Source organism: Siphateles boraxobius, unplaced genomic scaffold, assembly GCF_051911475.1.
Source record: "Siphateles boraxobius isolate OS27281-9 unplaced genomic scaffold, OSU_SipBor_1 9, whole genome shotgun sequence".
Lineage (NCBI taxonomy): Eukaryota > Metazoa > Chordata > Actinopteri > Cypriniformes > Leuciscidae > Siphateles > Siphateles boraxobius.
Window position 1 is genome coordinate 18,057,649 of NW_027509219.1, and position 21,686 is coordinate 18,079,334.

General features: G+C 39.8%; 1 protein-coding gene across 1 annotated transcript in view; it reads right to left on the minus strand.

The window, feature by feature from the left end:
* pgm5 (phosphoglucomutase 5) overlaps positions 1 to 20,417 on the minus strand; it is a 35,072-nt gene extending 14,655 nt beyond the window's left edge. Inside the window, exons 1-7 of the mRNA XM_077224050.1 lie at positions 19,661 to 20,417; positions 12,062 to 12,224; positions 11,421 to 11,567; positions 11,191 to 11,316; positions 10,912 to 11,102; positions 8,197 to 8,351; positions 2,905 to 3,020 (exon numbers count right to left, since the gene is read on the minus strand). Of these exons, the coding sequence (XP_077080165.1) occupies positions 2,905 to 3,020; positions 8,197 to 8,351; positions 10,912 to 11,102; positions 11,191 to 11,316; positions 11,421 to 11,567; positions 12,062 to 12,224; positions 19,661 to 19,918 (1,156 nt within the window). The 5' untranslated portion in view covers positions 19,919 to 20,417. The remainder of the gene's footprint in view (positions 1 to 2,904; positions 3,021 to 8,196; positions 8,352 to 10,911; positions 11,103 to 11,190; positions 11,317 to 11,420; positions 11,568 to 12,061; positions 12,225 to 19,660) is intronic.
* Positions 20,418 to 21,686: the final 1,269 nt, after the last annotated feature.

A 21,686-nucleotide genomic window follows, 5' to 3' on the forward strand; every position in this document is an offset into this window, starting at 1 on the left:
CTTATACCCTCATTCACTATTCCCCATATTAGCTTACTAGTATAGGCCTTGTCCACTTGAAGGAGTGAACAAAAATGAGTGAGTGAATCCACTGAGTGCGTCGGTGTTGGGCTGAATTTCGTCTCCCTGCCAAATTAGTACCATCCTAGTAGAAGTCAGTACCTAATTGCCTAATTCTAACCCCACCCCTAATCCTAACAACACCCCCACACCTAATCCTAAACCTAACTATACTAGGGGGTTATAATCAAGCAGGGGTCAGAATTCGGCACAACTCTAGAAAGGCTGTCGTTTTTGCACAGATTGCGCTTGCTGTTTAACAATCATTTGAAGCATAGCAAACTGGCAGCTATGGAACCTAGCATGTACAAACCTTAATTAAACAATTTAATAATCATTTAAAAAGGAATTTATACCTGTATGATATTATGCTGGACCCACATTGGACCAGTGGTTTGGAAAAACGGATGGATGATTCTGCTGCAGGAATTCATTTGACGTGACGCATTATGGGTATTGTTGAGTGTACATCTGTTATACATTCGTAATTGCAGTGCATTGTGGGATTGAATGAGTATGAGTACACTCGATAACAACCACAATGGTTTATGAAAGCCCTCACTCCCCTGGTCAACTCTTCATTGGCTTGACATCTTCTCTATGACTTTTGTTCTTAGATCTGGTTTATTTCATGTAATCATGTGTCAGAAGAAGTGTATCCGACAGCTGTTCTCTGTGCGTGACTAATGCTGAAGCACTAAAAAATGCTCAGGCCTACCACACATCACATCAACAGCCAAAGACGCTTGTAAGCTAATGTTTCATTGTTGTATAATTAGTTTTGACCCTTCAAATCAATAAAACACAATAAAGTTCATTTCAAAAAGCAGATTTCAACATCTGTCAGCTTGTCCGACTATTATCTGTTAACTTTCCCTCAGCTCACAAAACAATAAGCTTGACGCAGAAACGACCTGGTTCACAGCCAAAAGGGAAACTTGCTTAATGCCAATATTCCATAAACACACTCAATTTGTACCAGATATCTCCCTCACCATATAATGATGCATGTCTAGCATAGTAGAGAGTGTTTAGTGAAAACTAAACTGACAAGTGACCCATGACAGCACTACAATCCCGCAGCAAAGTCAAAACATGGTGAATAATGAGCGGGCTACTCTTTTGACACCTACAGACAATGCCTCGTGTCTCACTCAAGGTCTTTGTGACGGTGTAAAACCCCAGAGGCTTTACAGATCGACCCTGCCGCCCACAGGGCCAAGCGTCTGTCTGCCCAGCAACATCATTCAGCGCCAGTTGCTTATTCCACATTCAGCTGCCAATCAAAACACAACCATTCAATACCAGACAGGGGCTCACCTTCACATATGGGATTTTTTGCAACTATAGGCAGTTTTGGCCTAGTGGAATTAAAGAGGTAATTAAATAATAACCAAAAAAAACATTAAAAAAAAACTGTGAAACATAAAACAAGGAGTTTAAAATAATATGAGGGTGAGTAAATGACTTAAGTTTTGGGTGAACTATCCCTTACTTGTTTGTGCATATACAGTACATACTGTATATCACTGAAATGTTTGCTATTTTTCTGAACCAACAAATGTTATTTCCACAAAAAATGTTTTGATAACATTCTGTGGTGGAAATTATGATTTTGAAACTTTGTTTTAAATGGCCAACAGTAATTTTATTTACCTTCATTTTTCTTTACACATCATGTCTCATATTACATTTTTAAGCTCTTCACTATCTCCTTGGCACCCACAAAAGAAATATTGAAAACGTTTCTTTTATCTGTTTGAATAATAATCATAGTTTTAAAATATTTTTATGACAAATTTTCATATTTGAATATTGAACATATGGTTCTGAAAAAAACTACAATCTATAAATAAAAGCAATTTGAAAAGCAAATTTTCATATTTTAAGACTAAAAATATAATCTATAGATAAGTCATTTGAACACCATGTAGATGCTTTGTAAAAAGCAGATATAAATTATACATGCATGTTAAAACATTTCCAAATGCAGTTTCAATGTCACCTTTACAGAAAAAGGGGAAAAAAGTTATTAGTTAGCTGTTAGTTTTTTGTTACTTTTATTAAAATCAAACCCGTGACATGAAAAAAGTACCTGTCGTTCAAGGAACACCTTTATTAAGCAGGAACACGTCTGATTGTTGAAGCGTGTGACTTGTATTTTATATGACATGCGAGGACTAGAGAACTAAAACCACTACAATCCACTAAATCCTTTTTTCTTCCGCTCCTTTACCTCCTTCTTCTGTGCCCCCCACCCTGTGTGCTTTTGTGAGAAAAGCAGAGGAGGAGTAGTTTGCTTTTGCCAGCAAAGACCACTCTCACTTTCTCACTATTTCAGATGATTCACCAGCCTGTCTTCCTTTTATAGAGGAACACTGATAAAGATCTACATTTTAGATATGGTCAAAATGTCAGAGAGCATTTACTAACAAAAAGCTGCCTCCAAAAATGTCAATAATATAAAATAATTCTTTAAACATGCTTTCTTTTGTGTTCAACGGAAAAATAACATTATAGGGGTTTGGAACAACATAAGAAGTAAATGATGACAAAATATTCATGATGACTTTTCGGAAACGCTTCATTCTACAGTACAGTACTTACAGTGTACTTACCTAGAAAGTACTGGGTAATATAAGGTAAGTACATGGGTTAAGGGTAGGTTTAGGGGTAGGTTCAGGGTTAGTACCTAGTTATTACCCAGTTATTACCCAATTATTGTAATTACTATAATAAGAAACAGGACTGTAAAATGAAGCGTTACCGACTTTTCAACTCTAAAAGCTGGAGAAGGGCTTTTATATGCTCTTAGAGAAGTGCACGGACTCTGATGGCACACACCTGTTCCAAAACTCTCCTCTCCACAGAACGAACACCTCCCAGAATCCATCAGGTTTCCAAAGAATCTCCAGCCTGTGGGAGTTTCATAAAGCGCCACCTTCATAGCCTTAGCAACCCTGCAAACAAACAGGAAGCATGAGAACTCCAGTGCAATCCTACTCAGAGTTTATGACAATAACAAATCTGAAAGAAGGACTGTATCACACTGGCTAACAGCACCATTTCTTTAACAAAATATCGTAAAAATTTTGCAATTACTATAGCTATATGGCACTGCAATGTAAAGGCCCGTACACACCAAGAACGTCAACTATAAAGATAAGTATTACGATAAATATAGATTTTTTAGAGGCAGATTTTGTCATATTACCACATGGATCATATTTTAGGAAACCTAATAATACAGTATTATATATTTTTAAATAATACAAGTAAATGATAGACTGTGAAAACATGGATGTCGAGGTAATGATTGTTTGATATACTCATGAGCCAAGTAATCGCCATTTAGCTTTCTAAAAATTCACTGGTAGTACATTTAGTATCTGTCCTTTGGGCTCATTCATTAATCAAACTGCATATTTCGTCTACTCAATTCAGTGTCTTTATAAGGCAAAAAGCAGAACGAAACCATGCTGACATTTTGGCTGACATTTATTTTGAGATTCAGCCATGTGCCTGGAGAAGCTAGCAGCACTTTAATCATCGGTGTGTAGTCTACACCTGTTTAACTTGCTTATACTGTCAAACTCCTGCGAGCTGTCACAGAAACTGAAAATATAGGCCTACCTTTGAACAAATATTGTCATACTACATTATTGTTAAGACAGCAAGTTTTGAATTTGGTAACTGTAATCATTCATGACTATGAAAATGAAATAGATCGAGAAAACAAGAGGAGGAACGCAATTACAAGTCTCCTTCTCTGTTTGTTGATCTTGGATAATGGCATAGAGTCATAGAGTCAACTATTTTCAGACACTGCAATCTGGCATTATGGGTAATGAGTTGCTGAGATCCCATCAGATGAAGGGACAGATGAGAGGGAACCGATGTAAATGAGGAGAGCTAGGATGCAGCTGTTTACTCATGGGTGGAATTACTAAATATGGGAAAACAAGTGTTATTGACTCAAGGGACATGGAGTAGAATGGAAAGCCTGGCACATGGACAGCAAACTGGAATCTTTGACCCGTTGACTTGTTTTCAATGATTTATTCTCATATTTGTGGCCAACACAAGCAGCGCTATCTCTAACTTTGCATCAGAAATATTTTGCATGCACATGTGTTCATGAGGGCGTGACTGGATTTTTAACAATTCTGTCTATAAAAGAATGAAAAAAAGGGAAAATAACATGTACAGCTGAGTTTTAAAGTCGGCAAGATGTTCCTAACCTCAATCTGGGAATAAAACTCAATTATCAACTAGCATAATGTTAGCATGAGTTGACAGGCAGTCTAATTAAGCTGGTAAACTACCCCAAATCATACTAAAATGATTTCCATTTACATTCCTTACTCCAAGGTATATTAAAACATTTTTGAAAATAAAACTTTGAATACCGATAATGCTTGAAATTGCTTTATTACAATATAAACAAATAGTTTAAGGACTTTACCACCTTATAAAGTCTAATCTTGTGAGTACACACAGAGAACAATGACCAAAAGAGTAAAAAAACAAATACTGAAAGAATGCTTAATTATTAAGCTTATACAAATCATGAACTGTTTATGCATATTACAGTTCAAAGATTATTATAATTTGATATCAAGTATGTAATTTTTTACATCAATGTAATGGAATTACTAGATGGAATTGCAAAAAATATTTGATTGAGCCAAAAAAGGAAACCCCCCGAAACAATTCACAAGTCACTTTACTACTCCGACTTGTATTTTGTTCCTGAATGAATCCGTGGTGTTGAACAAATGGGTTCAGTGAATAATTCAATGACTTATAAAGAGTCGCTTATTTCATTCCTGAATAAATCAGTGTTGTTAAACGAATCGGTTAGTAAAGAGAGTTGCTTATTTTGTTCCTGAATGCATCAAAGTTGTTGAACAAATTAGTTCAGTGAATTACTCAATGACTCACTCTTAAAAACAGTCCCTTTTCACCACCTACCAATTTAACGAGTGCCTGCAGAAAGATTCACTTAAAATCCCCACCACTAATGCGCAGACTGACAGCTTGTCTGAATGTGCAAACACAGGGAAGCGGAGTGATACGAACAGTGAAAAGTCCCAGGATCTTATATACAGATGTTTTTATATCATTAAATGGGTTTCAAATATGGTTCCAGCAAACAAACTGGACTGCAGTTACAATTCGACTGGATTGTCTCATGTGTAATTTCTCCATATTTCAGCAGTTCATCCTCAGTGCATGGTCACATTGATAGCACACATTCTCTCTTCCCCTTCCCATGTGTAGGGAAAACGGCAGATGTTTCCTTTCCATCCTTCCATCCTTAAACACAGTCATATGAGCACATATAAAGAGCTGCAATCACACACCAGACCTACAGCACACACATGCTCCAGTAGATTATCTCCACTGCCACTTAACAAACACACACTCCTGAGAGGTCCATAATATAAACACACCCACAGCCTAGTGCTCACTTGTCGCCTAAAAAGGTTTACAGCAGCAGAGACGCCTTGCTCCAACAACTCGCACCCCAGGGGACATGCATGCCTCAGAAAAACAGTTCAGATTATTTGGACAGAATGATACAGATTCATGAAAAGATAATACAGTTATTCTCACCAGATCCAGCACTACAAAATCTGACTTTTAAGGACTCAGAATTTAAACAGCTAACTAAATAAGGTCAGTTCATTTTCTGACCTGATTCTCTTCCCTAGTGGTATTGTGAATTATAATGTATGGTGTGAACATTTAAAAAGTATGTTTATCTTATTAACAGCTGTTAATGATGAAGAGATTAGTCGCCCTATAAAACAGGGCTCAACTGAACATTGCATATTTTTGCTGCTTGCCAATCAGGCCATTTCTAGTTGTCCTTCCAACATTTGTACGGGCTCCAACATAAAAATAAAATAATTCAAATGTATTCATTATAAATAAATATAATAAAAATATATGCATTTTATTTATTTAATTTGATATTTACAATCAGTTTATAAATCAATTTTTAATTTTTAAATGTATAATTTATATATTTATTATTTATCATTTGTATACTGTCACAACACAATTGCTGTAGAATGATATGGTGGCATACATGGCAAAACATTACTGATTGGTTTGTAATATTCAAATGATTTTTATCAAGTACACGTCACATTTCTACAATGGCATCGCAACTGAAAACATTTTTTTTCCGTGATGCTACATCCATAAATGTATATGTCGGTATAAAGACGAAAACTCAGCTTTGAAGTATATGTATTCTTTTTATTGAGCCAAAAATTCAGAGACTACTCCATTATTGATCAGAATTATTTGCAATACAAATTTGCAGATCATCCGTCCATCCATCCATCAATTATCTACCACTTATCTGGGACCGGGTGCACCAAACTTGAACTTATGCAGCAAAAAACAAAACTATGACATATATCCTGCCGTTTCCATGCTGCCACGCTCACATGCGATCAAATGTAAGTGAATGTAACATGAAATGACAGCACCTTTAGCCTGGACGGCAACAGCTCAAATTTGGAGGGGGACTTCAATGTAAGAGACAATGAGAAAGGAAACAATCTAGAACTGCCTCTCATTTCCAGACTGGAAAATATGACACTCTGCTTAGCTATGGCTATACTTTATAACAAGGTACAATCTCAGGCCAAATGTAGACTCAACCTCTCTTTCTTTATCTTAGCCACACCAGTAGTTAAAGTCTCATTGACAGTGTGTTACTGACATTGAATCAACCTTGCAAAGCTTCCAGGAAGTGAATAATGAGCCACAGAACAAAAACAATATAGATGGGAGGAAATTACACTTAATTCTGGTGTTATGACACAATAAGCACTTTCTGGCTGTTTTTAATGACTGATTGGGTAGCACTAAATAACATCACTTCCTATTTGACTGCCATCATTACAGGGATAGTTCACCCAGAAATGAAAATCTGTCATCATTTACTCATCCTTATGTCATTCCAAACCTGCATGTCTTTCTTTCTTCTGTGAAACACAACAGAATATATTTTGAAGAATGTTGGTATTAAACCGTTAAGGTTACCATTGAATTCCATTGTATGGACAAGAAAAAAGAAGGAAAAAAAACGCTGAGACATTTCTCAAAATATATATTTTGAGTTTTAAAGAAGAAAGTCTGAAACGACATGAGGGTGAGTAAAAGATGACTATCCATTTAATAATTTTCTGAACACTCCCTGTTCCCCATTGGTCAAAAAATGTTTGGAACATTGGAAATGTTTTGATAGCACCACAGAACCACAAAATAAGCTACAAATATAGTAATAGGAAAGAAACATTTTATTAAAAGCCTTTACATTTAAACAATATCATTTAAATGCATGAAATTGCTATTAATTTCTCATAGCACAAGATCCTGTCTCAAAGCAGACAGGTCTTTAGCATGATTATTTTTAGTCTGCAGGAGCGCAGGGTTGAGCTAACACTGTTATTCTTAGGGAGTGAGTATCCACACTGTAACCTCTGGCCCCATCACTAATGCTTTTACCATTTAGTGTCTTGCACAACAAGGGTAACTGAGATAGTGGAAAGATCCTGATGGGTGATTTCCTCACTGATCATCAGCTTATCAATTATTTTGAGAGTTGACTGGCTTTTCTTTAAACAGCTCTGAACTCCTGCAGTATATTAAGGGATAATGTCACTCTCTCTTAATTTGACAAACAAATGTGAAAGTTAAGAAAAAAATGGAAGCGAGCCGTGTGAAAATTATATTAAAACTAACTACCAACCAGTTTCTTTGTTTCACTGAATACAAGTGAAGCAAATCGGTTTGTAATTAATATTTAAGTACATCATTAATATTCAAGATTCTGCATAACAGTCTTGCTGAATTTTTGAAGGTTTAGTAGCACATTCTTATCAGACAGAGTGGTTTGAGCAACTTTTGGTGATGAGTTCAATTTCAAATATCACTAAATTTCAATAGTCTGCAGCATGTCTGGGAATAATGGCATTTCAATGGTATGATATGAGCATGTTACAGGAGTCCGAGTCCTATCAGCAACATTTAACACCTACATTTCTGTGAATGTGCTTTTTGATAAAAACAGGTTTATTTTTCACAATCTGTAAATTAGCAAGGTTTTCTTACCTGTCGATGGCTGTGCTGGTTGGCATACTGCGGGCAAAACCTCTGATTCCTCTCTGACTGAAGTAAGGGATGCAGGAGAGGTTTGCTGCCATCACTGCCAGTGAATCTGACGGGCTCACAAAGAACCCATCTTGACCCATAATCATGTAACGATCCTGTACATAAGACAAACATAGCCAACATTATACAACAACTCTGTCCTAATTTCATTGAACAAGCAACATCTTGCATAGATTACTTGATATTTATTTCTTGTTCACTGATCTGGTGTATTAAATAACCAGCTGCTGTATCATTTGAAAATTATGAAGAAGAGAATATTTCAAATAAATGCTGTTCATTTGAACTTTCTATTTATCATGTTCATTTGAACTTTCTATTTATCAAAGAATAATGAGAAAAATATCATGGTTTCAACTAGTGCTGCCAATTCGATTAATCGAATCCAACATAAAAGTTTTTGTTTACATAATATTTTAAACAAATGCGCACACACACACACACACACACACACACACACACACACACACACACACACACACACACACACACACACACACACACACACACACACACACACACACACACACACACACACACACACACACACACACACACACACACACACACACACACACACACACACACACACACACACACACACACACACACACACACACACACACACACACACACACACACACACACACACACACACACACACACACACACACACACACACACACACACACACACACACACACACACACACACACACACACACACACACACACACACACACACACACACACACACACACACACACACACACACACACACACACACACACACACACACACACACACACACACACACACACACACACACACACACACACACACACACACACACACACACACACACACACACACACACACACACACACACACACACACACACACACACACACACACACACACACACACACACACACACACACACACACACACACACACACACACACACACACACACACACACACACACACACACACACACACACACACACACACACACACACACACACACACACACACACACACACACACACACACACACACACACACACACACACACACACACACACACACACACACACACACACACACACACACACACACACACACACACACACACACACACACACACACACACACACACACACACACACACACACACACACACACACACACACACACACACACACACACACACACACACACACACACACACACACACACACACACACACACACACACACACACACACACACACACACACACACACACACACACACACACACACACACACACACACACACACACACACACACACACACACACACACACACACACACACACACACACACACACACACACACACACACACACACACACACACACACACACACACACACACACACACACACACACACACACACACACACACACACACACACACACACACACACACACACACACACACACACACACACACACACACACACACACACACACACACACACACACACACACACACACACACACACACACACACACACACACACACACACACACACACACACACACACACACACACACACACACACACACACACACACACACACACACACACACACACACACACACACACACACACACACACACACACACACACACACACACACACACACACACACACACACACACACACACACACACACACACACACACACACACACACACACACACACACACACACACACACACACACACACACACACACACACACACACACACACACACACACACACACACACACACACACACACACACACACACACACACACACACACACACACACACACACACACACACACACACACACACACACACACACACACACACACACACACACACACACACACACACACACACACACACACACACACACACACACACACACACACACACACACACACACACACACACACACACACACACACACACACACACACACACACACACACACACACACACACACACACACTTTGTAAACAAAAACTTTTAATAATTCAACTGATTAAACGGATTTAATTGCGATTTAATTGAGATTAATTGATTTGACAGCACTAATTTCAAAAAAAAATTAACATTACACCTTTTTTCAACATTGATAATAATTAAAAATGTTCATTGAGCACCAAATAAATAAATGCAGCCTTGGTGAGCATACGATACCTTTTTCAAATACATTAAACAATTCTTACCAACCCCAATCTTTTGAATCATACTCTCAATAGTATGAACAGCAGTTTCTCACTTGTTTGCAATATTTAGAAATAGAGATATCAAAAAAAGTATAAAGAAAAAAGATAGATAGAAACAAAGAAGATAAAATAAATAAAGATAAACAAGATAAGGTTTTGTTGAAAATGAGATCTTAGTTAAATAAAATAAAAAGCAGATAGATATTAATAAAGAACTGCAATCAAAACAAGACCCTGACAAAGATCCAGGAAATATTCCAGCAATCATTTTGTTCAACAGCCTTGATTCATCCGCTCTTTTCTTGATTATTATTCTTATGAAGTTTTTACATATTTTTTCTGTTTGTGTAATTTGTAAATGATTGTCAGATGATAAGAGATAAGCACCCCATCTGCATCAAAAGCAGCCCCAAAGCCAAACTCTCCCCCCTTCATAGAGTCCACCAGAGCTGCAGCGAAAGCAGGGTTAGGGTTTGGGTGTTGGCCTCCAAAGTCCTCCAGAGGGACACAGTTAACAGCAGAATTAGCTGGAGCCCCGAGCTCATCACATAGGATTTTTCTGACATATGGTCCCATAACTGAAAGAGACGACATGAAGATTGACTCTACAGTACATACAGATATAAATCTGCATATAGGTTTTTGCAACTGTCCACAAGAGTTTACCTCCATTCATTGCATCTATTCGTATCTTAAGCTGGTTAGGACCCGTCAGTAAGCTCTTGATGGCACCAAAGTCAAAAATTCCCCGCAGCATGTTCAGATAGATCTCGACTGAATCCACAATCTCAACTGGAAAACAGAGAAAGAACATGTTTATGTTCAGTACATGAGTGAAAACCTGAAGTTTGTGATAAAAGTAAATGAACACACTAGAGTAAGTGTATACTGCCCACCTCTGAAGGGCTTGAACTTGTTCTCCAAGTCAAAGTCTTGACGGCCAAGGCGGGACAGGTCGATGTGGAGGTCAGGGCAGATGGCGTATTCCTCTAGTGTGCGACTGACCTGATGGATCCTCTCCATCACTGTGTCTGGAGAAGGCCCTGGAACAAAGAAACAGTGGCAGATTTCAACAAATAAGAGATGCTCCCACAAAAATATTAAGCAGCACAACTGTTTTAACATTGATAATAATAAGAAATGTTTCTTGAGCAGCAAATCAGCATATTAGAATGATTTGAATGATCATGCGACACTGAAGACTGGAGTAATGATGCTGAAATTCAGCTTTGTCATTACAGGAATAAATTACATTTTAAACTATATTCAAATATAAAACATTTATTTTCATTTCACATTTTTTACTGTATTTTTGATTAAATGCAGCCTTGGCGAGCATAAGAGACTTCTTACAAACACATTAAAAAATCTTATAGACCCCAACTTTTGAATGGCAATATGCACTAGTCAGTAATATGCATGATAAAAAAATAATAATCTCATTGTAATAATGCTGTAAGTAAAAGCAAAAATAAATTTAAGGTAAGGTAAGCAAAAAGTATCATTAAAGTTTCAATATGCTTTGTAATGTTCTCACCTCCATTAGCGACACTGAATTTGATCCCAAAGTCTCCTCCTGGGCCTCCTGGACTGTGGCTTGCAGTGAGAATGATCCCACCGCTGGCTTTTATCTTCCTGATGATGCAGGAGACTGCTGGGGTGGACAGGATCCCGTTGTGTCCAATGACTAGACGTCCTATCTGAAATTGAAGTTTTGGTTTCAGTTGTTACAAGACAGAAGGGACTGACACAAGGATGCAAGTAATATGATGTTTATTGAGCAACCAGGTGAAAGTTCGGCAGTGCAGGTGAAGGAATGTGGGTGAGAAGAGTTCCAGACGATCAACCACGGATAACACAGTTTGAATACTTGCAGTTGGTGATGATGAAGACAAACTGGAATTTGCGAAGACTCAGGAGAATGAACTGATGGTTAGGATAAAAGTTGTTGACTCGGAGAAATCACACGGAGACTTGTAAGCAGATATTGGAGTCCAGGAGGTAAGCACAGTGTTAGCGTCTTGATGCAAACGATACCGGACAAAGAATGAGAGTCAGGATTATAAGCAGGAGGTGATTGCAGTACTGATGATGTGCAGGTGTGTGATGTGCAGGTGTGTGATCAGTACTCAGGAGAGGGAGTGCGCTGTGATTGTGTAAGGGTGGAGCCTGGCGTGGTTGTGACATTACCCCCCCCTTCACGGCCCGCTCCTGAGGGCCGTGGACCCCGACGTCGTGGTGGTCGGCCTCTGCCCCGGGGTGCGGGCTTCTCCGGATGGGTGGCGTGGAACTGATCGAGCAGGTTAGGATCAAGTATATCGTCTCTGGGTACCCAAGAGCGTTCCTCGGGGCCGTATCCCTCCCAGTCCACGAGATACTCCAGTAGACCACCACGGCGCCGGGAGTCCAAGATGTTGTGAACCTGGTAAGTGGCACCCTCTTCTAGGATGAGCGGAGGGGGGGTTCTGTTGCTGCACCAGGCACTGTGGAAACAGAAACAGAGGGATGATAAGGCTTCAGCAAGGAGACGTGGAAGGTAGAATGAAACTTGTATTGTGGTGGTAATTGGAGTTGGTAAGAGACAGGGTTGATCTGCTTCATGATTTTGAAGGGGCCAATGAACCAGGGGCTCAGCTTTCGGCAAGGCAACCATAGCTTGATGTCTCTGGTGGACAGCCAGACCTTCTGACCTGGCTGATACGTTGGAGTGTCGGAGCGGCGAAGGTCGGCTGTCATTCTACGTCTGCAGTTTGCATGGCGGTGGGAAGTCCTTTCAGGGGAATTAGACGACATGACTTGGAAAATCTGTCGATGATTACTAGAATGCAGGTACAGTGATCAGAGGTAGGCAAGTCAGTTATGAAATCGACTCCTAGGTGTGACCAGGGTCTGTTGGGAACGAGCAGAGGATGAAGCTTACCGGAGGGAAGATGACGCAGACTCTTCGAGATGGCGCATTCCTTGCAACCTGTCACGTACCTTTTGACGTCTGCTGCCATGTTAGGCCAACAGAAGCGTTCTCTTAGCAGCGAGAGGGTCTCATTGACCCCTGGGTGGCCAGTGCCCAGCGATGTGTGGGAAGTGTGGATGAGAGGAGTGCGCCGAGTCCGGGTGATGTAGAGTAAACCTGCTGGGCAACCCGGCGGAGTGTTGGTGGAGACATTGGAGGAGGGTAGGGTTTCCTCAGACCAGGTGATGGGGCTTACAAAAATGTTCTCAGGTAGAACATGCTCTGGTTCTTCAGTCCTCTCTTCAGGACTATGGAGACGGGATAAAGCGTCCGCTTTAAGATTCTTGGGACCAGGGAGGTAGGAAATGGTGAAGCGGAAACGGGTAAAGAACAAAGCCCATCTTGCCTGTCGTGGGTTTAATCTTTTGGCGTCTCTGAGGTACTGTAGATTTTTGTGATCCGTCAAAACCACGAATGGATGTTGTGCCCCCTCCAACCAGTGTCTCCACTCCTCAAGAGCCAGCTTGACGGCTAACAGCTCCCTATTACCGATGTCGTAGTTGACCTCCGCCGGGTTGAGTTTGCGGGAGAAGAAGGCGCATGGATGAAGTCTACCTGGGTTCCCCTGCTGCTGGGAAAGGACCGCTCCCACTCCTGTGGTCGAAGCGTCGACCTCCACAACGAAAGGTTTCTCTGGATCGGGATGAACCAGGAGAGGAGCGGTGGTGAAAGCCTTCTTGAGGGACTCGAAGGCTTGGGTGGCAGCAGGCGTCCAGGACAGAGACTTGGGCTTGTGTCGAAGGAGGTGAGTAAGTGGACTGGCAATGATGCTGTAGTTCAGGATGAAGCGACGGTAAAAATTGGAGAATCCGAGGAAACGTTGGAGTTCCTTAATAGTAGTGGGTATGGGCCAGTTGCGGATGGCATCCACCTTCCCCTCGTCCATCCGGATGCCACTGCTATTGATGTGATAGCCAAGGAACTGCACTGAGGGTTGGTGAAAAGAACACTTTTCTGCTTTCAGGAACAACTGGAAATCCCTCAGGCGTTTCAGGACCTCCGCAACGTGGTGGCGATGTTCGGTCATACTCCGGGAGTAAATCAGGATATCATCTATGTAGACCAAGACAAACTTGTGGAGGAACTCCCGGAGTACCTCATGTATAAAATCCTGGAAAACGGAGGGGGCCTTGGCCAATGCATATGGCATAACTAGGTACTCGTAGTGGCCTGTAGGGGTCACGAAGGCCGTCTTCCATTCGTCCCCCTCACGTATCCGGATGAGGTTGTATGCGCTGCGGAGGTCCAACTTGGAAAAAACAGTGGCACCTCGGAGATGTTCCAGTGCAGCGGTGACGAGAGGAAGGGGGTAGCGAAACATGACAGTGATCCGGTTGAGTGCACGGTAATCTATACAGGGCCGCAAGCCTCCGTCCTTCTTCGCCACAAAAAAGAAGCTGGAAGCAGCAGGGGAAGTAGAAGGGCGGATGTAACCTTGATCCAGAGCCTCTTTGATGTATTCCAACATGGCCTTCTCCTCCGGGAGTGACAGGGGATAAATCTTCCCACGGGGCACTGACTCACCCTGAAGCAGATCGATGGCACAATCCCATGGTCGGTGAGGAGGCAGCTTGGAGGCCCGCTGGGGACAGAAAACATCACTGAAATGGGCATAACAAGGAGGAACGTCCACGGAAAGTTTCTCCACTGGACTTTCAATGGATGTAGAGCAAAGAGGCAACTTTCTGGCCTGAGGAGTAGCCGGCACCGGCAGTGCAGAAAAACAGTTTGGGAAGCAGCAGTCCCCCCACTTCAGTATTTCACCAGTCCTCCAGGAGATGATGGGATTGTGCTGCTCCAACCATGGGCGCCCTAAAATCACGTCAGCGGTGGATTCCTCCAAAACCAGCAAATTATGTTGTTCTACGTGTAGGGCTCCTACTTGAAGCTGTATGGGACCAGCACAGAGACGTACCTGTTTCCGGCTGAGGGGTCTGCCAGTTATCGAGTGAATTTGGTAGATGGACGGCGTGGCGGTAGACTTGAGCTTGAGCTGACGGCAGAGGGCTCCAGAGATGAAGCTGCCTGCTGACCCTGAGTCGAGAAGGGCGATGACTGGAATCGTAACATCGGCAGCAGTTAAATTCACAAAAGTAGAGAGTGGTTTCAAGTTATCAAACGTAGGAATTATAGCACTCACCATGGGACGAGGAGGGCGAATGGGACATTTAGAGATGAAGTGCTCAGAGGAACCACAATATAAACACAGATTCTGGGTCAGCCGTCTATTTCGTTCAGTGCGAGTCAACCGTGCGCCATCCATCTGCATGGGTTTGTAGGCGGGTTCTGGAGGGCTGATGGACTCAGGTCGACGAAGAGATGGAAGAGTGAGTGGCAGGTCCTGATGCTCCTCGAGACATGACTGCATCCGAGTGGCGAAACGGGTGGAAAGTTGAATAAAGCGTTCTAGTCCAATGGAATCCTCGTAGGTAGCAAGATACAATCATACGCGAGGATTCAGACCTTGGCGATACGTGGTGAGCAAGGCTTGTTCATTCCATCCGCTAGCGGCAGCTAGTGTACGAAATTGCAGGGCATATTCACTCACAGACATTGAACCTTGTTTTAACTGGTACAGTTGCTCTCCAATCGATGAATCCCAGGAGGGGACTTCCCGAAAACTTCTCTGAAATGAGGGAAAAAACTGGAGAGAGATTGGATTATAGAACTCTTCTGGGACCAGAGTGATTCGGCCCAGCGTAGTGCTTTGCCATTCAATTGTGAAATTACAAAAGCAACTTTAGCAAGGTCATTTGGATACAGGTGTGGTTGCATTTCCAAGACCAGTGAGCATTGTAAGATGAACCCATTGCAATCCTCCGCCGATCCTGAGAAGGGCGTCGGTCGGGCCATGGGACTGACTAGCACCGATGGAGAAGTAGTGAGGACAGCGTCGGCGGAAGTGGACGCTGTGGGCGGCGCTTGTGGAGCGGACGGTAGAGACTGACGGACATCGTCAACGAGTCCCTGGAAGGGATCCGCGGTGCTCATGTTGGGGTTCGTCGGTCTTCTCTTTGTTGGTCCGGTATTCTGTTACAAGACAGAAGGGACTGACACAAGGATGCAAGTAATATGATGTTTATTGAGGTGAAGGAATGTGGGTGAGAAGAGTTCCAGACGATCAACCACGAATAACACAGTTCGAATACTTGCAGTTGGTGATGATGAAGACAAACTGGAATTTGCGAAGACTCAGGAGAATGAACTGATGGTTAGGATAAAAGTTGTTGACTCGGAGAAATCACACGGAGACTTGTAAGCAGATATTGGAGTCCAGGAGGTAAGCACAGCGTTAGCGTCTTGATGCAAACGATACAGGACAAAGAATGAGTGAGGATTATAAGCAGGAGGTGATTGCAGTACTGATGATGTGCAGGTGTGTGATGTGCAGGTGTGTGATCAGTACTCAGGAGAGGGAGTGCGCTGTGATTGTGTGAGGGTGGAGCCTGGCGTGGTTGTGACATCAGTGGTGTCAAGGTTGATTTATCTCAAGTTATATTTAAAAATTCATTGAAAGACAATAGAGTCTAATGTTGTTTTCTAATGTTGTCTCACTGTAGGAAAAAACTATATATATATATATATTTTTTTTTTTATTTACTTTTGGGTTTACAGAAGAAAAAGAGTCAAGTATAAAAATGTACAAGTGAGTATTTATACTATAGTTACTGGCACTAAAATGTGCATATTAGTATCTTGGAGTAGTAATATATACCCTTATAACAAGCTGTTGTACATCTAAAAGTAAATATTTAGCATCCCCCCCCCCCCCCTGTAGATTATAAAAACAACGTATAAGACAAAATAAGTAAATATTATTTTAGATTAATTGAGGAAAGATGATATGAATATAAGTAAATGTAAAACTACTTTTCATACATTGAAAGTCCAATGTTGTTTTGGACTCCAATGACTTTAATTGAACAAAAACAGTTTAAACATTTTTCAAAATAACTGCTTTTGTGTTTCACAAAAGAACGAAAGTCATTCATTTTTGAAATGACAAATGTAAACGTGCACTTTAGATCCTAAATAGCCTCTTTGCTTCCAGACCTTCACCAGGGGTCATCATAACATTATGTGGTGGGCTTTAAACATGCACCCTTTCCGAGGCGCCAGTCATGGCTACTACTGCATACCAGATCAACAACTACATCTGTCTGGTAGCTCATTCCTGTGGGATTGACGAGCTGACTCAGTGACAAAACTAAACAGACGTGTACAGGGTTCTTTACTTGCAATACAGGCTAATAATACCTAAGCATTCAAAGCAGACCTGACATACAATCCTAGATTCCATAAATTGCAACCTCATTTGTCAAGCGCTCTAAATATTGACAGATACTGCTTGTTTCAGTCTTTCTAGCTCACAAGACAGCAGCCCAGACATCTCAGCAACTTTGTGACTCATTAAGCTTTACAAGATCAGCCACTTTCTATTAATAGTGAGCTATTTGGCATCTCTCACTCAAGCATTTATAATGATGAGCAAGTGCACTGACCCCAGTCTTTTTTTTTTATATATGCTAATTAAATACCTCACTGATGCTTTGCTCATCCCGTTGCTTTTACATGCATCTCTTAGTTGAAGCTCAATGAGTGTGAACTGTATTCCCAGCACTCTTTGAACAGCTTATCCATATAAGGTGCTGCTTTTGGGATACACAGTATCTGTATATCATATCTCTGAGACCTACCAAGTTTGTATGGAAGAATGTCACTGATGCAAAGAAAGAGACTAAATGAGGGAGGAATTATGTGGCTGTATTGTATAATATAAATGGAATAACAGTATTTAGAGCATCAAAACAGTGACTTCAGGCTTTATGCTCCGACTGAACTAAACTTTACATCTTCATTAGAAGCACAATAAAATATACCATAAAGGTTGATGAACAAAATTGATGAAGCATCTTGGCTCATGGCCATATGTTCTGGGTTTCCCTGTAGTTGACATGAACATGAGGTCAAAACAAGGGAAACAGCGGTTCTCCAGGAAGAGTGTGCAGGGGAGGGATGGCATGACAGATAAGACAGGATGCATTTGGTCAGGCCAGGAATGATTTAACTCTATAACTTTCTTTCATACTCAGTTTGTTGCTTTTCAGGGTTTTCCAACAAAACGTGCATCTCAGTTTGGGATATACCAAAAGTATCAATCCATCTCATGTTACACTGAATCATAAAAATATCACGTCTAACAGACATACAACAAATCATCATATATTTTTCAAAGACACTTGAAATGATAATAATCAAATACAACAACAAAGATAATTTGTAAAAAGACCAATTGGTAAATAAATGAGTAAATTATTTTTGATTATATAAATCATAGAATCTATAAATAAATAAATGGGCCTTCATTAATCTAACTGATTCCTTTTTGATGATATAGATCAGAAAACCTATTAAATAAACATTTTTTTATTAGATAGACAAAATCTATAGTTTATTAGGAAACAAACAAACAAACAAACAATGCATTTTATTATATAGGCAAGAAAATTTATATTTATCAATCAATAAATAAGTTGGCTTTAATTAATCATACTGATGTTACCTTTTTGATAATATAGATCAGAAAAACATTATTATTATAGAAACTATAATATATCAATAAACAGATAAATAAATAAAAAGGCTTTAATTAATCTAACTGATGTTACTTTTTGATGATGAGTCCATATAAGTCAGACAACCTAATAAATAATAACTAAATAAAACAATGCATTACATTTGTATTATATGGACTAGAACATCTATAACGTTTATAAATAGATAAATAAACAAATAAATGAATAAGCTTTAATTAACTGATCTTACCTTTTTGATGATATAGATCAGAAACGATAATAAATAAATAAACACTGCATTTTTTATTATATAGACTTATCTAATTATATTTATAAGTGAATAAATGCACTTTTAATTATATAGGTCTACTACAAAATCTATCAAGTTTAATGGGAAATAATAAATAAATAAATAATGCATTTTTAGACTTAAAAACCTATCATAGACAAAAAATAAATCTAACTTCAAAATGTTAATAAATAGTGAACTTGAAAAACATGCATGAGATTTTTATTTGACTTTGAAAAAGTATAAACACCATCACCTTACCCCGTTGGCAGCTGCCATCTGAACGATAACTTCAGTTGCAGCCCGGCTGAAGTATCTTCCATCGCTGCCCACCACCATAGTGCATCCCTGACGGTCCCTCAAGTCGATGGAGGACAGCACACTTTGGATGTAATTTTGAAGATAGTTCTTTTTACTTTCGAAAACAGCTGTCTTCTTTCGCAGTCCATTTGTCCCTGGTCTCTGGTCGTCGAAGGGGGTCGTTTGGATAGTCAAAATGGGTATAGGGTTAGTCTCCATGATCTTCTGTAACGCTTTGGGACCGTAAAAATGTGATGAGGTGTGAAACAATGTTCTAAATATCGTCAAAAAGCAACAGAAGAAGTTGACGGAGGCAGCGAGCAGTGCGCTTCAGTCGGAGTGGATTATTTGAGACGCTTCTTTGGAAAACTAGTGTACAGCAGCTGTCTTCTCATCGCACCAGGACGAACCGTGGTATAGTGGCACAGAATACAGAATAAATGGGTGAAAGGGCAAAGAAGGATTCCAAGATAAGGTCTTCCGCTCACCGACACTCTTCTCCCGAACTGTCACGCGCACGTTTGCTTGCCAAAAGGCAGGGAGGGTTGAAGAAAACTCTATATAATGAGCTAACGCACTGGCCAAAAATAGCCCATGATGTGTGGGGGAGCGAATAGTGACAGTGTGCTGCTGTGTAATCGGACGCTTCTACTGTCCGTGGCGCACTGGATCCACAAGAAGCGCTAAGATGGACAGCAGTTCTCACCTGACCCACACTGGATCAAATGCAGAAATGTCATAACATTCATAAAACGTAATAGCATTAAACATGAAGTCAGAAAGGAATGAGAGAGAAATAATAAACTGACAAAAGTTTACAATGCCAAAAACAGATAGGCCTAAGGGAGAGCGGGGCTAGTTGGCACAAGAGCTGTTTCTCAGTAGGCCTAAATGTTTGAGTCAAAAGTCCAGTTATGTTTTCTATATAAAATGAGTTTAAAAAAAAACTAAAAAAACAACAACACTTAAATTACAGTTATTTTGTGAAATCTGTAGGCCTACTTCAGACTAAATTTCTGTATCATATTTATAGCTCCACACTGAAAACAACAATAAACTAGTTAGGCATTTTATAGGTTTGAAATGTGTTCAGGGGATACATGGATATTTTTCATGAAATGTGTTTCATATTTAATTACATTTTTTGTTGTTGGCCAAAACAATGGTTTGATATTTTGTGTTATACCTTTTATGCATATAGTTAGGCATGAAGGCCTATTCACGCAGAAATTCAAAATAAATATACTATGATAAATATATGAAGTGAAAAGTGTGACAACTGTTTGTTTGTGCTGAAAATGCATTAGGCTAATAGACAAAGTGATAACTATATACTGTACCGGTCATACTTTGGAAACATTAGGCCTACTATTTTTAATGTTTCTGAAATAAGAGTCTTATGTACAACAAGTCTGCATTTGTTTGATCAAAAATACAGAAAAAAAACAGTAATATTGGCAAAATAATAATATAATATTATTATTACAATTTAAAATAATGGTTTTCAATTTAAATACCGTATACTTTAAAATATAATTGATTTCTGTGATGCAAAGCTGCATTTTCAGAAGCCATCACTCTAGTCTTCAGTATCACATAATCCTTCAGAAATCATTTTAATATGCGGATATATTATCAATGTTGGAAACAGTTTTTTTTAAAACCTGTGAAACTTCAGAATTCTTTGATGAATAAAAAGTTTAAAAAGAACAGCGTTTATTTAAAATAGAAATATTTTGTAACAGAATACACTATACGTTCAAAAGTTTGGGGTCAGTAGGCCTACCTTTTAAAAAAAATTTTTTTTTAAGAAATTTATATTTTTGTTCAGCAAATTTTATAAAAAGTGATAGTTAAGATTTATACCGTTAGAAAATATTTCTATTTGGAATAAATGCTGTTTTCATAAAGTTTTTATTCATCAATGATTCCTGAGAAATTATTATAGGTTCCAAAAAAATATTAAGCAGCGCAACTGTTTCCAACA